Source organism: Gekko japonicus, unplaced genomic scaffold, assembly GCF_001447785.1.
Source record: "Gekko japonicus isolate JY-2015 unplaced genomic scaffold, Gekko_japonicus_V1.1 scaffold25, whole genome shotgun sequence".
Classification (NCBI taxonomy): Eukaryota; Metazoa; Chordata; class Lepidosauria; order Squamata; family Gekkonidae; genus Gekko; species Gekko japonicus.
The window spans coordinates 846,061-862,713 of NW_015171502.1; the positions used below are offsets into that span (position 1 = coordinate 846,061).

Consider the following 16,653-nt stretch of genomic DNA (forward strand, 5'->3'; position numbering starts at 1 on the left):
ACGGAACGCTGTTCCCTTCCCACTGAAGTGGTACCTATTTATCTACTTGCAATTTCTTGCTTTCGAACTGCTAGGTTGGCAGGAGCTGGAACTAGAGACGGGAGCTCACTCCATCATGCGGCACCCGGGTCTCGAACTGCTGAACTACCGACCTTCCACAGCCTGCAGTTCAGCGTCTTAAAGGTGCCACTGGACTCAAAAGATTTATTCCAATATAGGCTTTTTGAGATTGGGGAAAGGGGGGCTGAGACACAGGCGTCTGGGGGTGATGTCTGTCACACTCCACCAAACTCAGCAGCAGGGACGTTAGAAGGAACTGAGAAAGGGGAACTGGAGGGGGGAGGACTGTTCCTTTCTTTTTGATCAGACTGCTAGTTTGAGCTTAAACCCTGAGCATTCACAGAGTGCAAACCCAGCATACACAAAACCAGGTGGGGATTTTATTTTTCACCCTAATACCTGGGATTTGGTGCCATTTCCCCATACGTGGTTTCCTCCCTTCCCAATTTATTCGTACAAACAGCCCCATGCTATAGGTAAGGGAAAGGACCTGTCGCTGGGCGCAAGTCGTTCAGCAAGTTTCGTGACTACTGATCTTTGGGCGCTCCTACCCCAACTCTAAACTCCCCCTAAGAAACCAAGGCATACCCGCAGTGCCCAGCTGAGAAAAAACACGCGAAAGCCGGGATCGAAACTATGCCACCAAACGCTGAGAATACTCATGGCCCAGGCATCCTGGATATTTTCAGCTATGGTTCGCGGCGAAGGAACCAGGCGTTCCATTTTCGAGCCCACAATCGTGGAGCAAAGGCCCATTTACATCAACACTGGCCCGAGCCCCGCTGGCACCTAGCCCGGAACCCGGCCTGGGTCTCCAAGCAGCACTGCCGGAGATCCATTACAGAGGCGGGTGGCTCGGCCAGCCACATAAGCCCTTGCAGGGATGCCAGTCTCCAGGTGGGACCTGGGGATCCCCTGCAGTTACAGCTCATCTCCAGACTACAGAGATCAACTCCCCTGGAGAAAAATGGCTGCTTCGGAAGGTGGACTCTAGGGCATCGTAAACCGCTGAAGGTCCTCTGGCGACCTTTTCCAAATCTCCAAAACTTTCCCAAACTGGATCTGGCGACCCTACCCCTCCCGACCCCCGCTGGTGGCCGTGGGGGACCTGTGGACCCCTGCCATTCAACCCAGCCACCCCTTGAACCGAACCTCAAGCCCCCCCCCCCCATTTGCTCGGAAGGTCCTGGGGCTGAGTTTTTCCGTCCAGCCGCCTTAGGAACAAACTTAAACAAAACAGGAGGAGGGAGAAAGGGAAAGCCGCCTGGCTGTAAGGCGGGTGGGAAGAGGGGGGGGGGGGAGAACTTCGGTCAGTTGCACTTACCTCTCTTCTTTCCACCCCAGTAAGAAGGGGGCATTGTAGTGATTGCGAGGGACCAAGAGGGAGGGAGGGAGGGAGGGAGGGAGGGAGAGCCTCTTGCTCCCGACCTGAGAGTTTTAAGATCTTGGACCACTCCCCCCACCCCCACCGGGACTATGAGCAACGGGAGGACTCCTTCCGAGCGACCTGGAAGCAGAAAGGGGGGGGGGGAGATGCTCGGCTAGAGCTCCTCCTGTCAGATAACCACCCCTCCCCTCCCCTCCCCACGGGCTGCCGCCACCCAGCTCTTAGCCACCTAACAGGGGCCCGAGATGATAGGTTTCGCTTTCAATTCCCTGGCAGCCCAGCCTCCCTTCTTTCTCCATGCCTGGGTTTCACGTTTCAGATTCAGATGGAGTGGGCGGGGCCAAAAGGGAAACCATCCGCCCCAGAGGTCAGCCAGGAAACTGGGAAGGCTTTGGGCCAGAGACAGCGGGCACAGGTACAAAAAGGGACTTTAACACACACACACACCCTTCTGGTCTTGATCAGAATCCTCACAGAATCCCCCCCCCCCCCCCCCATGTATGGGGAGGAAGGGAGAGTTTTGGATCCCCTGAAAATCCAAGACAGCTAAAACAACCTTTCCCCAAAATCTTTGCCACCATCGGCGTTCGGGAAGGGGGGGGGGGGGGACAGATCGCCTGCAAGACAGACACCGCCTCCTAAAAGACCATGCAGCAGCAGAAGAGGAAATTGGATTTATAACCCCGCCCTTCACTCGGAGTCTCAGACAGACTTACACTCTCCTTTCCCTTCCCCTCCCCACAACAGACACCCTGTGAGGTAGAGGTGGGGCTGAGAGAGTTCGTTCGAGAACTGCCCTTGAGAGAACAGCTCTTGAGAGAACTTGTGACTGACCCAAGGTCATACCAGCATCTGCATGTGGAGGAGTGAGGAATCAAACCCGGTTCTCCCAGATTAGAGTCCGCGCTCATAACCGCTACACCAAGCAGAGTTGATTTTGCTGCCGTTCGCTTGCTTCTGGGCCCCTCCCCCCCTCCCGCTATTACCTAAGGTTGCCTGAGGTTTCCATGCCAAACAGCCTCCAACATTGCTTCAAATGAAGCACTGGCTCTCTGCTGCATACAATTTTTCGGCCTTCCAACCCGGATTCCGACTGAAGGCTCCTTTGAGCCCAAGAGGCTGCCTGCTGTGCCCCTGGATGAGTCCCTGCTCCACACTCACCTTCTAATGGGGCTCCCCTGGCGGCAGGTAACCGTGCCGTGTCCCTGCCTCGGGTACAACTGAGTAGCCCAATGTGCCAGAGGCTGGAGACGTCTGCTCGCCTGGCCGTGCCCAGATCGTGTGGGGCGGGGCGTTCATTCACACGCACCTACTCGGAAAGTAAATCTATTTGAGTCCGAGAATGAAATACGCCACCGGCTTCGGTTCAGAAAGCACACACCCTATCTACAGGATCCTACCTCCGCTACATGCATGACTACACAAGGTGGGTTGTCATTGAACGTGGCCAAGAGATGACGGAGCCCAGTGTGGATGAAAACCGATCTCCCTCTCTAACCGTCTCTTCCACCCCCACCCCCCACCACGTCATTTGGGATCTACGGGTCCCAGACAGATGGCAGAGCCGGGTGCAGCCGCTGGCCAACCCAGCACCCAGAGCCTTTGCAGAGGCAGGAGTTTTCAAACCAGGTCAAGGGCGGGCTCACGTAGGCTGGCGGCATAACCTTTCCTCCCCGGGTATTGGTTAACAGGCTCGGATAACGCGCTTGCCTCTCCAGGTGCAAAACGAGACACCGGCGGGGTGATGGCAGGAGACCCAGCGGGTCAGCGCCAGGGTGCCACAGATGTTATGTGGGCGTACTAAGACCGGGCGGGAAGCCCTGACCCCCGGGGATGATGCAGTGACTGGCTGCCCAGATGCCTCTTGGAGGCAGCGGGAGGGACTGGCAGCCGACTGGTCAGAACGGTTATCTCGGGTTTTGAGGGCAGTGGATGGGTAAGTGTCCCCTCTGTTGGGAAATGGACTAATTTATGGTCTTATATCGGCTACACACATCTGTATACCATGAGCCTAAAGGAAGCTGTTTGCATCACCTACTGTGAGAGAGAGATTTCACATAGGGAACACTTGCCTGCATTTTATGTTAATATAGCTTGCACACATTCAGCTCAAAGGATCATGGGAAGAAGAAGCACATGTTAGCCATTGTGAGCAGAACAACAAACAAGGAGGAGGAAATTTCCCCCATTACTGAAGAGACTGGTTGTCACGCAGGACAGGGACCTGATATGCATCTGAATTGCTGTTTCCTGTTGATGATATCTTGGAGGCTTGGGAAAGCCAAGATTCATCTGTACTTCAAAGAGATGTCCTGAAGCTGAGACTTTACACATGGCCAAATGGTATTCCATAGAATAGGTAAAGGTAAAGGTTCCCTTGCTCGAAAGCCAGTCGAATCCGACTCTAGGGTTGCGGTGGCTCATCTCAGTTTCCATAGAATACCTGCCCCTTTTCTACATGCACCAATCAGGGAATTTATGGGATGGACTTGTAAACAGGTGGGATTGCAGGTTTTAAAACGCAAAGACCATGCTTTAGGTGCTGGGTTAGCCACGTGAGGAGCTGCGGTGGCTCAAGTGGTTAAGACGCTGAACTGCGGGCTGTGGAAGGTCGGTAGTTTAGCAGTTCGAGACCTGAGTGTGCCGCATGATGGAGTGAGCTCCCGTCTCTAATTCCAGCTCCTGCCAACCTAGCAGTTCGAAAGCAAGAAATTGCAAGTAGATCAATAGGTACCACTTCAGTGGGAAGGTAACAGCGTTCCATGCGCCTTGGTGTTTAGTCATGCCGGCCACATGACCACGGAAATGTCTTCAGACAGCGCTGGCTCTTCGGCTTTGAAACGGAGATGAACACCGCAACCCTAGAGTCGGATTCGACTGGCTTTCGAGCAAGGGAACCTTTACCTTTACCTTAGCCACTTGAACGTATGTGAAGTGAGACTGATGTTTTTGTATGTGTGACTTTGATATCCTTCAGTAAAAAAATTATTTGTTTTGGAAAAACACCCATGTGATCTCCATTACTGGAACTCTGGGTTCAGACCCGACCTTGGTATAGCTGGCCAGGACTCACATTAAAATTTAGTTAGCCTCTGCTGTAAATAAAGCAGTTGGCGTAACACCTCGAAGTCCCTTGTTCAGAGTTCACAGTTTTGGAAACCAGGGGCTTCGAGGGGACGCTTACCCACCCACTGCCCTCAAAACATGGTGAGATAATCACAGGCTCTCGCGCTTCCTCCCTGCATCCATAGCGCGAGACCCCGCGGGTCTCTGATAGTGGCAGGTCTCTACCAACTTCGGTGCTTGAAACTGATCGACAGCAGGGAGTTACTACTGTTGAGAAATCCATCCAAGTTGGGGTCCTCCAGTGAACCTCTCGCTGTTATTAATTCTGCAGATCTGCCTTTCCGGACTTCCTCCTTTCAGTAAATGTGTTTGCCAAGCGATCCTGGCACGCTGCGGCGGGTCCAGGGGTTAGTTTTCTCCGCTGAAACAGGACACGGGCCCTGCTATCATCTTGCAGGAATTGAAATTATACAGACTCAGTAATTAACTAACTTACTATTACAAGGCGGGTAGCCGTGTTTGGCTGTCCGGAGCAGCAGAAAAGAGCAAGAGTCTGGTAGCACCTTACAGACGGGCAAAATTTGTGGCAGGGGAGGAGCTTCCGTGAGTCGCTTCATGAAAGCTCATACCCTACCCACAAGTCTTGTTCGTCTTTAAGGTGCAACTGGACTCTGGCACTTTACTATCGCCACCAGCATTTCTCTCCACTGAGGACCCAAAGAGGCTTGTATCGTTCTCCCCCCCCCCTCCATTTATCCCCACCACAACCCTGCAAGGTAGGTTAGGCTGAAAGCATGAGATTGGGCCAAAGTGCAGATATTATATTATGATTAGTAGTAGTAGTAGTAGTATTTATTTGCTTCTTTATTCCCCACCTTTGTCCCCAACAGGAATCCAAAGCGGCATACGTCATTCTCCTCTCTTCCGTTTTGTCTCTGTTATCTCCTGCCTCCCCCCCCCCAACGGGAATCCAAAAGCCGCTGACATCGTTCTCCTCTCCTCTGTTTTCTCCTCACAACAGCCTTGTGAGGAAGGCCACGCTGAATGCGTGTGACTTGCCAAAGTCACCCAGCAAACTGCTGGAGGCGGGTCCGGCCACAGAACGGCTGCCGCAGTGAACATCCTTGGGGAGTCTGGAGGCGGCAGCTGCCCAAGCAAGATTTCAAAAAACCTGCACAGCCCATCAGAACCCTTGCTGGGCAAAAGCCCCACCCACTTTTGAAAACCACTCTGCAGGCGCCATGCTGGGGACCCCATGCTGGAGACCCCCTGAGTTAGAATGTCAGCCTAGGATCTGGGAGTCCCGGGTCCTGCCGCAAAGCTCCCTTGGTGCCCTTAGTGCCAGTCACTCTGTCTCAGCATAACCTACCTCACAGGGGTGCTGATGTTCCCTCTAAGCTATGTCCTGTGAGCAAAAATTCCACTTTGTGAGCTACTGGCATTAGAATTGTGAGCAGGTGATTTGGCTACTGCATAAATCAGTTTGCTCTGGAGCCATCCTTCCTGAGCTAAGACAAAAACGTGTGAGCTGGAGGCTAAAAAACTGTGAGCCAGCTCACACTAACTCAGCTTAGAGGGAACACTGGTGCTGATGCAAGGATAGAGGGGGGGAAGGGAGAACCATGTACAACGCCCTGAGCTTCTTAAAGAAACAGTGGGATATAAACTGTGGCAGAGGAGGCGGTGGAGGAGTTGGATGTACACCCCCGCCCCCTTCACTGCCCGAAGGCGTCTCAGAGCAGCTGACAGTCTCCTTTCCCCTTCCCCTCCCCACAACAGACACCCTGTGAGGGGGGTAGGGCTGAGAAGAGAGATCTCTCGAGGACTGCTCCTGAGAGAACAGCTCCGAGAGAACTTGTGACTGACCCAAGGTCACACCAGCAGCTGCATGTGGAGGAGTGGGGAATCAAACCCAGTTCTCCCAGATTAGAGTCCACGCTCCTAACTACTACACCAGACTGGCTCCTTTTAATACCAAGTATTAACTTTTAATACCAAGTATTAAGCTAGGCTTCAACAGTACGTGGATAGAGAACTGCCAGAAGTACAAGCTGGGTTTCGAAGAGGTAGAGGAACTAGAGATCAAATTGCCAACATTCGCTGGATTATGGAGACTGGCTCCTTTTAATACCAAGTATTAACTTTTAATACCAAGTATTAAGCTAGGCTTCAACAGTACGTGGATAGAGAACTGCCAGAAGTACAAGCTGGGTTTCGAAGAGGTAGAGGAACTAGAGATCAAATTGCCAACATTCGCTGGATTATGGAGACTGGCTCCTTTTAATACCAAGTATTAACTTTTAATACCAAGTATTAAGCTAGGCTTCAACAGTACGTGGATAGAGAACTGCCAGAAGTACAAGCTGGGTTTCGAAAAGGTAGAGGAACTAGAGATCAAATTGCCAACATTCGCTGGATTATGGAGAAAGCAAGAGAGTACCAGAAAAACATCTACTTCTGCTTCATTGACTATGCTAAAGCCTTTGACTGTGTGGATCACAACAAACTATGGCAGGTCCTTAAAGAGATGGGAGTACCAGACCACCTCACATGTCTCTTGAGAAACCTGTATAAGGGCCAAGAAGCGACAGTTAGAACCGGATACGGAACAACTGATTGGTTCAGCATAGGAAAAGGAGTACGACAAGGATGTATACTGTCACCTTGCTTATTTAATATATATGCAGAGTACATCATGCGAAATGCTGGCCTGGATGAATCACAAGCGGGAATTAAGATTGCTGGGGAAAAGATCAACAACCTCAGATATGCAGACGATACCACTCTAATGGCAGAAAGTGAAGAGGACCTAAAGAGCCTCTTGCTCAGGGTAAAAGAGGAGAGCGCAAAAGTGGGCTTGAAGCTCAACATCAAAAAAACTAAGATCATGGCATCCAGCCCCATCACTCCTTGGCAAATAGAAGGAGAAGTCGTGGAAGTAGTGACAGACTTCACGTTCCTGGGATCCCAGATCACCGCAGACTGTGACAGCAGCCATGAAATTAAAAGACGCCTGCTCCTTGGGAGGAAAGCGATGGCGAACCTAAACAGCATGATAAAAAGTAGAGACGTCACCCTGCCAACAAAAGTCCGCATGGTCAAAGCAATGGTATTCCCAGTAATCATGTATGGCTGCGAGAGTTGGACTATAAGGAAGGCCGAGCACCGAAGGATAGATTCTTTTGAATTATGGTGCTGGAGAAGACTCTTGAGAGTCCCTTGGACTGCAAGAAGAACAAATCAGTCAATCCTAAAAGAAATCGACCCTGACTGTTCCCTGGAAGGCCAGATAATGAAACTGAAGCTCAAATACTTTGGCCACCCAATGAGAAGGGAGCACTCACTGGAGAAGACCCTGATGCTGGGAAAGACTGAAGGTCAAAGAAGACGGGGACGGCAAAGGATGAGATGGTTGGACAGAGTCATAGATGCAACTAACATGAAATTGAGCAAACTTCAGAGGACGGCGGAAAACAGGAAGGCCTGGCGGAATCTGGTCCATGGGGTTGCGAAGAGTCAGACTCGACTGTGCGACTGAACAACAATTAACCTCTCACAGGGGACACAAAGGTAGTCCTCAGAAACATATGATTATGTTCTTAGTTCTCTTTGTACCACTGGTTACTATCATTTCCACATACACTGTCGTATAGAATCCCAAATGCCTGAGCATCCTCTGAACTGCTGTGGTACATTCCTACCATCAATTACTGGCTTAATTCTTTTCTAGGCTTCTATTTTGTACTTGGAGACTGTGAGTCAGGGGTGCTGGTGCTTCCCCCTGGGTGCAAGGACCCTCCCCCTGGACAGAAGCCCCTCTTTTATCCAGGGAATGCTCCTTGCTCCAGGGGAAGCCACGCCCTTGGGGGAACAGATCCATGGGATCCAACTCAATATCATTATAGTTGGAGATGTCGTATGCATCTGCGGTACTCTTGGTTATGCCTGGAGAGCAGGAAGACACTTCCGAGACGCTTTGGGGTCAGGAAGCAATTGTTCTCCAGGCCAGTTTGGCTACGGATCCTGGTGGTTTTCTGCCATCTTCTGGGCATGAAGCAGAGGTCACTGGGGGTGTGAGGTGGAGGCATTTGTGGATTTCTTGCATTGTGCACAGGGCTGGACTAGATAAACCTGGAGGTCCCTTCAACTCTTTGATTCTATGATCCATTCAACCTTCTCCTACAGCTCCTGGCTTCTAACAGCTGTGGCATGCAGAGAAGCAACAGAAGATCTAAGCAAGTGGGGAGTGTATTACTGTAAGCATGAACACACACATGAATTCCGCAGGGCCTGTAAGACGGAGCTCTTCCGCCAGGCCTTTGCATAGGAGCCGCCGCCGTCATTGTGCCACCACTGAGTTGCCATCTTCGACGGTGGATTAGACTTATAGGTGAGCCGGCCCTGGGAAGACGCCTAGTTGACCGAAGAACTTATGTTGTCAGGCTAGGTTGATAAATGGAAACCATCTTGGAGAAATAAGATTTAACATCAAGAGCACTGCACTTTATTTATTGATTGTTTTTATGCTGTTTTAATTGTTTGTTGTGGCATTTGCCTCTGTTGTTAGCCGCCCTGAGCCCATTTGGGGAGGGCGGGATACAAATTTAATAAATAAATAAATAAATAAATATAATGAAATGGCCTTACACGGAATCAGACCCTCGGTCCATCAAGGCCAGTGTTGTCTACTCAGACTGGCGGCAGCTCTCCCGGGTCTCAGGTGGAGGCCTTTCCCGTCACCTAACGCCCGGTCCTTTTCAACTGGGATTCAACCTGGGAACCTTCTGTGTGCCGAGCAGATGTTCTGCCACTGAGCCATAGTCCCCACTGTGCCTGGCAGCAGCTCTCCAGGATTTCAGGCAGAGGTCTGTCCCATCACCTACCGCCTGGTCCTTTTAACTGGAGATGCCGGAGATTGAACCTGGGACCTTCTGCATGGCAAGCAGATGCTCTACCACTGAGCCACAGCCCTTGCTCCAGCACATGGGGGCAACGGGGGAAGTGGAAATTACAAAGGCATGCTGTCCTTCCCCCACTCTGAGGGAAGCAGGCAAGCTGGCTCCCAGCCCCACGTTTGCAGACGCACAGCCACGGTCGAAAGCCCTGGAGCCTGCCAGCCACAGTTCACCTCACCTGGCACCCTGAGAACAGCCTCTCTGGTCCCGTTTAAACTGCCTGATCACCTGAGCTGCGGAGGTGAAATTTCATCCTAGCTGCAGTTCACACTCTGTGCCTTACAACAAGTTCAACCATGGTAACTTTATCCCGGAGGGAAGGGATAGGACCAATATCGGTAGTACTTCCAAAACATAATTTGATGATTTGGGATCAACAGTTTCTCTTGTAGTGCTCAAGACTTAAAATTCACGCACAAACACTTATTTTAACAGGGGGAGAACAGCGGAAAGTCTCCGTAAAGGCACCGAGAGAAGTCAAGCTGCGACTGTGCTTCGAGCCCAAGGTTGTGCATACATGTCCCAATTAGGAACAGGATGTGGTCATTTTATGTTTACGTGGTCATTCTTCCAAAACCAAAACAGAAAATTTTCTGATTCTTTCTACTCCATATATGTAAATACTGTTCATTATAGTTGTCAGCAATGCTCCCTCTAAGCTGTGGAGTCTTGTGAGCAAATATTCTATTTTGTGAGCTACCGGCATTAAAGTTGTGAGCGAGCGATCTAGCTGCTGCATAAATTCATTTGCTGTGGAGCCGTCCTTCCTGAGCGAAGACAAGAATGTGTGAGCCGGAGGCTAAAACACCGTGAGCCGGCTCACACTAACTCAGCTTAGAGGGAACACTGGCCACGGCCCCTTGCCCTTCCCTCGGGATGACGCCCTGTTCCCTCACTTCCCATGGGTGCCAAAACAAACTGGGTGGCCTTGGGCCACTCACGGTTCTCTCAGGACCAACGTCCCCTCTAAGCTGCGGAGTCTTGTGAGCAAAAATTCTACTTAGTGAGCTACTGGCATTAAAGTTGTGAGCGAGTGATTTGGCTGCTGCACAAATGAGTTTGCTCTGGAGCCCTCCTTCCTGAGCGACGACAAAAACCTGCAAGCCGGAGGCTAAAGAACTCACACTAACTCAGCTTAGAGGGAACACTGCTCAGGACTCTCTCAGCCCCACCTGCCTCACAGGGTGTTGTGGGGAGAGGAAGGAGGAGGCTGACGTTGGTTCCTTATTCATTCCTTATTCCTGTAGTCATTCAGAAACACTAAGGAGAGTGAGTTGGAAAGCTCTGAACCCCAAAATAAGGTCTGGACCACCACATACCATATACCCCCACATTCACAGGACTCTCCAAAGCGCGTTTCCGGTGCCAGTTGGTCCAAAGTGTGGTGCCCCCAGGACAAACACACAGGCAGACACTGGGGCCAGAATGCCCCCCCAATATTTGGACCACCCCAAATGACACATCCCCACGCTATGGAGACTGCGCCCTGCAAGGCCTCAGGGAAGCCCCGCGAACAGTAGCTCGTGGCATCAGAACCGGTGTTTGGACCAGGCATCACTGTATGTCACCTTGAAGGGCACAGTCTCCATAGCGTGGGGATGTGTCATTTGGGGTGGTCCAAATATTGATTTTGGGTGCAGGGGGCACCCCCTTATTCAAATCTCCTTTGAAATACAGGCCTCGGGGAAGCCCTGTGAATAGAAGCTCGTGGCATCAGAACCGGTATTTGGACCGGGAATCACTTTATGTCACCTTGCAGGGCACAGTCTCCAGAGTGTGGGGATGTATCCTTTGGGGTGGTCCAAACATTATTTTGGGGTGCAGCCTGGCCCCAGTGTCTGCTTGTGTGATTGTCCTAGGGGCACTGCACTTTGGAGCAGCGGGCACCAGAACCATGCTTTGGACCAGGATACAGCATATGTCCCCTCGAAGGGGAGAGTCCTGTGAATGTGGGGATATATGATATGTGGTGGTCCAGACATTATTTTGGGGTCCAGAGCTTTCCAACTCACTCTTCTTAGTGTTTCTGAATGACTACACAAATAAGTAACGAATAAGGAATGAATAAGGAAGTGCGAATAAGGAACCAACTTCAGCCTCCTAGAGGAAGGGAAGGTGATTGTAAACTGCTCTGAGACTCCTTCTGGTAGAGAAAAGCGGGGTATAAAAACCATCTTTTTCTTGTTCTCTTACTGTCAGACCACTTTTCATGACAGCAAGGGGAGCTGGCCAGACTTCCTCTCCCCATAAAAAAATGGTAACCACCCCCCTGCGCCAGAGTCTTATGTTGCAGCTGCTTCTTTACAAGCAACCATCGCAAAAGATGCACACATGGCAATTTTTAACCACAAGCCGCCTCAAATAGGACTCTGAAGAGACGGCACAAAAATATTCTAAACTGTAAAGAAAACGCATCGCGAGTGGAGAAAGCCGAATAAATATCTTTCAAGCCAGAATCCGTACACACAAGCTAGAGTAGCAGACAGAGCACAAGGCCCATTTCTTAGTATAAGTATAAATGTGTGTGTGTTTGTGTATTGTTTGAATGATATATATACTCCAGTAAAAAAGACATTATAGTACACTGAATACAGTCTCTGTGTCTGTTCTGGTACTTACAGCAAAGGTGGGACTTCTGTATAAATTGGTGTGAATCCTAATTTGCCTATTGCCAATTGATAATCATCACTTCCCCTGGATTAATAAAGAATTCAAGGCAATTTGGCTAACAAGGGTCCCATACAGATACACATAAAGAATCACAGTCCAGGGAGGCTTCTAACCAAATTCAAATCATTTCACAAAACGCACGCAACTGCCTGTAACTAGCATAATCATCAGCACCTTCATGGCAGAGGGGGGTTGTCAATGAAAAGCCCAAGACTGCCTGGCAAGAGGGAAGATTCCATTGGGGGAACTTTTTGCCCAACAAGTTCAGCCTTAGTAACTAAACTGCACTAAACTTATTAACCCTCTCGCAGGAGCTGTCCCCTCCACAAAGCTAAAGCTACTTCTAACTACCAGCCAAGTCGCTATTGAACATTTGTCTTTTGTTACAGAGAAAGTCAAAGGAAAATTGTGGCTAAAAATAATGGGGGTGGCGCAAGAAGGTCCTGAATCACTCCCGCTTCACCTGCAGACTTTGAATAATGCCCTTTTGGAACAACAAGTGGCATCTGTTTAAACATACACACATTTGCCAGACTGACGTTTCAAAAAATAAATAACCTTTCTGCAGCTCTGGGGAAATCCCCTTGAGCACTTGTCCCTGGTGGTCTACTCTGTTCGAACAAAACTTCCATTAGAAATCGGGTCTTCGTGCCAAACTTTCTTGAAATGACAAATTGATTTTTACAATGAAGACAAAGAAAAGAGCAGAGGCGGATTACTGTGCCCTGCACTACAACTTCTAAAATAACTAGACAGAACCTAGAGATATAATCCACACGGCATCTTCTCTGTCCTTCACGCCATGGTAAAAGTAGGGGGAAAGGGAAACAGCGCTATTTTGAGAGATATTATGGGATGCACAGGGCTGTCTGTTGCATGATGTAGTACAGTTACAGCGTCAGAGCAGAACTGCGGGAAATGTGGGTTCAAATCCCCACTCAGCCATTCAGTTCATTTTGGGCTAGTCGCAAGCTCTCTTAACATTTGCAAGGATTGCTGCATAGAAAGAACTGAACAGGGGTGAGCCATGTAAGATGCCTTGAATTCCAGAAGCGGGGCAGGTTAAACATGTAAGAGCAGTGGCAGGGAATGGATGGATGGATACTGCTTGGGGGGGGATAGGAAAGAAAGAACAAACGCTCCGCTGGATCAACCCCAGAAGTCCATCTGATCCAGTATCCTGTCCCCAAGTGCAGCCAGCCATGCAAGGAAGCCCATGGGAAGGGTGTAAAGGGCACCCGACGTATGCAGTTTTACCCCTACTCTTGCACAACAACTTGTACTTAGAGATACACTGCCTCTGCGCATGGAGGTTCCATTAAGCTCTCAGCCACTGCTGAGCCACTCCAGAAGTCACATATTCTACCCCCTTCCTCACCCCATCCAGGACTGCGATGCTACAGAAATCCCAACGAGCTCTGTGCGATTTACGTCGCAGTAAACACGCGAGGCACTTGCACGCTTGCGCGGGAGCGGCCGGTGCATTTGGAACACAGACTGCTGCAGTCCCGGGTCTGGAGATGCGGGGGGGGGGGGGGGGGGTCCTGGGAGTGTGTGTCTTCGGACCCTGCCCTGCAGCGGGCGGGGCGGGAGAGAGAAGGAACGCGCGCGCGCGCACCCCTCCCGCCTTCTCCTTCCGCGCAGCTCAGCCTTACCTCCCTCCCCACCACCACCACCCTCCGGGCACCGTCGAAAGAAACCGCCTCTATTGTGAGGGGAAGAACCGGCAAGGAATGATGACGCCACGAAGGGGGGGTGTCAGAAGGCGCGCCACGCCAACCACGTGACGGGGAAAGGGCACATGGATCCCGCGGCGAAGCGGGGGTCGCCATCTTTGGAGAGGGCAGAGAGGCCCTCTCTACCCCCCCCCCCCTCCATAGTCCAGCTCTCTTGGAAAGCCGCGAGGAGAGGCGAGAAACGCGACGGACCCGGACACGCCTCCAAGGGTCCCCTCCTCCCCTTCACAGAAATCGCAGACTGGGCGAAACGGACATCATGCTAACAGCTCGAGTGGTCGGTTTTCTAAACGAGCAGAATTGCAACGCTTATCAGATGCATCGCCTTGCTTTCGGTGCATCGTCTTTGACCTTTGCCAGCCACCTTCTTTAAGGCGCCACTGGACGCAAAGCTTTGTTTTACTGCTTCTAGGGTTGCCAGGTCCCCCTGGCAGGGGGTGGGGTGCCAGATCTAGTTTGTAAAAGTGAGCCGTGACACAGGAAAGCTCCTCCCCTGCCAAAAGTGTTGCTAGTCATTAAGGTCCTACTGGACTCTTGCTGTTTTCTACTGCTGCAGACAGACTAACACCATCTTGATAAGATTTCCCTTCATGTAGCTGAAGAAGCGACCTGTGACTCATGACAACTCATCTTGAAATAAACGTTAATAGAGCCATCTTAAACGTCTTTTAAGATGCTCCTGGGATTTTGTTTCCTTAGGACAGGGTTACACAGCTATGCCTTTGCAATGCTGCTTTAGAAAAGGGACACGAAGCATAAGAAAACTGGCAGAGATCAGCTAAAATACATCGTGCTTAGAGAGAAGAAGGGATTGGATTTATACCCCACCCCTTCACTACCCAAAATTACAATCTCCTTTCCCTTCCCCTCCCCACAACAGACACCCTGTGAGGGAGGTGGGGCTGAGAGAGCGCTGACAGAAACTGCTCTTTCAAGGACAGCTCCGAAAGAACTTGTGACTGACCCAAGGTCATCCAGCAGCTGCAAGTGGAGGAGTTGGGAATCAAACCCGGTTCTCCCAGATTAGAGTCCGCGCACTTAACCACTACACCAGACTGGCTCTCGCACCAAACTGGTGTTTTTCCACTACCACCTACTCTTTAAAGATTTATTTATTTATTTCATTGGTAGCTCACCTTTCTCTCTGAAACTCGAGGAAGACTGGGGCTGGAAAGTGTCATTAAGACACTGTTGATTTACAGCGACCCTGCAGGGTTTTCAAGGCAAGAGGCATTCAGAGGTGGTTTGCCATTGCTTGCCTTTGTGTCACAACCCTAATATTCCTTGGAGGAATAAAATTCACAAATACTAGCCAAGACCAACCCTGCTTAGCTTCCAAGATCTCACGGGATCAGGCCTAGCCTGGGCTATCCAAGTCTGGGCCAAGGCAGATTACAGAGTTTAAAAAAGCCACACAATCATACAGCCTAAAACATCCAATGAAAAATCCAATGGCACCAGGATTGTGGAATCAGAAGATGATGCGAATAATGTGGCTTACAGAATAAAAATTGGGGATGGGGGGGGATGGGGACACAATGCAATTAAAGAGACTGCAGGGTGATGCTAACAGCAACTCACTGCAGAGTTCCACGCAGATTAACTCATGGGATGCCGGAAAAAAGAACAGGGAAAAATCAAAGGCACAACACGCATCAGAGTAGAGATGTGAAGGCCCGGAAAAAAAACAGAAAAATTTGGAAAAAACCCATTTTTTTCCTGAAGTCTTTTTTGGTTTTTTCCAAAAAATTGAAAAAATAAAAGAAAAAAATTGATTATGGAACGTTTTATTTTAACCTGTTGAATAAAATATTTTAAGACAAGGTGTTCAAATATTTTCCAAATCATTTCTAATATATATATCCAAACATATATATATGGTGTCAGATTGATCTAATTTCTGTGCACTGAGGACAAGCAAGACCTAGGTTACAAATTGAACTCTCCAATGCAAGAACAAGATGCATTTCTTCCTTTAGGAGGTGCTATTGTCACAAGAAAAGAAAAAGGTTTCAGTTTTGTTTTTGCATGTGGGTGGGTATTCTGTTTGTAATAATTGTTTGGATACACTATATTTTTAATATGCTAGTTGTGATAATTTCATGCCAAGTAAAAATGTCCATAGTCATATTTTATGTTCCTAAAGTAACAGAATGACTTTCAATCTAGAAAAGACAAAAGAGATGCTAATGTAGCATTTTTTCAATTTTTCCGAAAATTTCCATTTTTTTCCAGGAAAAAAACTGGGGAAAAAACGGGTTTTTTCCCGAGCTTCAAAATTTCTTGAAATTTTACATCTCTAGATCAGAGTGACCGCAAAGATTGACAGCAATCCACCTGGTTACCGGAGAAACATCTCTGCGGCAGATGGTACTCAGCCAATTGAATTGGAAAGCAGGCACACGACATTCCAACCTCTGATACAGTGAACACTTAAGACTTCCCCCTGCCCCATCTGACAGTCTCCCCAAAGCCAGCAAGGGAAGCACGAGTCATCCTGCAACTTATTTTCTAGCTCCCCGATGCCAGAGGGAAAAGAGGAGAGAAGGAAGAGGAGGAGATAGAATTTATACCCCACCCTTCATTACCTGAAGGAGTCTCAGGGCAGTTTACAATCTCCTTTCCCCTCCCTTCAACAGACACCCTGTGAGGTAGGTGGGGCCGAGAGAGCTCTTTCAAGGACTGCTTTTGAGAGAACAGCTCTGAGAGAATTGTGATTGAACCAAAGTCACACCAGCAGCTGCATGTGGAGGAGTGGGGGAATCAAACCTGGTTCTCT

The 16,653-nt window shown here is 49.7% G+C and overlaps 1 protein-coding gene across 3 annotated transcripts in view; it reads right to left on the reverse strand.

Annotated features, from left to right (window-relative positions):
• ADAR (adenosine deaminase, RNA-specific) overlaps positions 1–16,653 on the reverse strand; it is a 68,616-nt gene that overhangs the window by 40,446 nt on the left and 11,517 nt on the right. The window contains exon 1 of one of the 3 annotated variants that reach the window (XM_015419115.1): positions 13,794–13,849. The exons of 1 other annotated variant lie outside the window; for it this stretch is intronic. Coding sequence is in view for 1 of the 2 variants with exons in the window: in XM_015419113.1 (XP_015274599.1) it covers positions 1,385–1,418 (34 nt within the window). In the remaining variant the exon portion in view is untranslated. Of the gene's footprint in view, positions 1–1,384; positions 1,431–13,793; positions 13,850–16,653 lie in introns of those variants that run through there. One more of the 3 variants, XM_015419113.1, reaches the window with a different exon arrangement.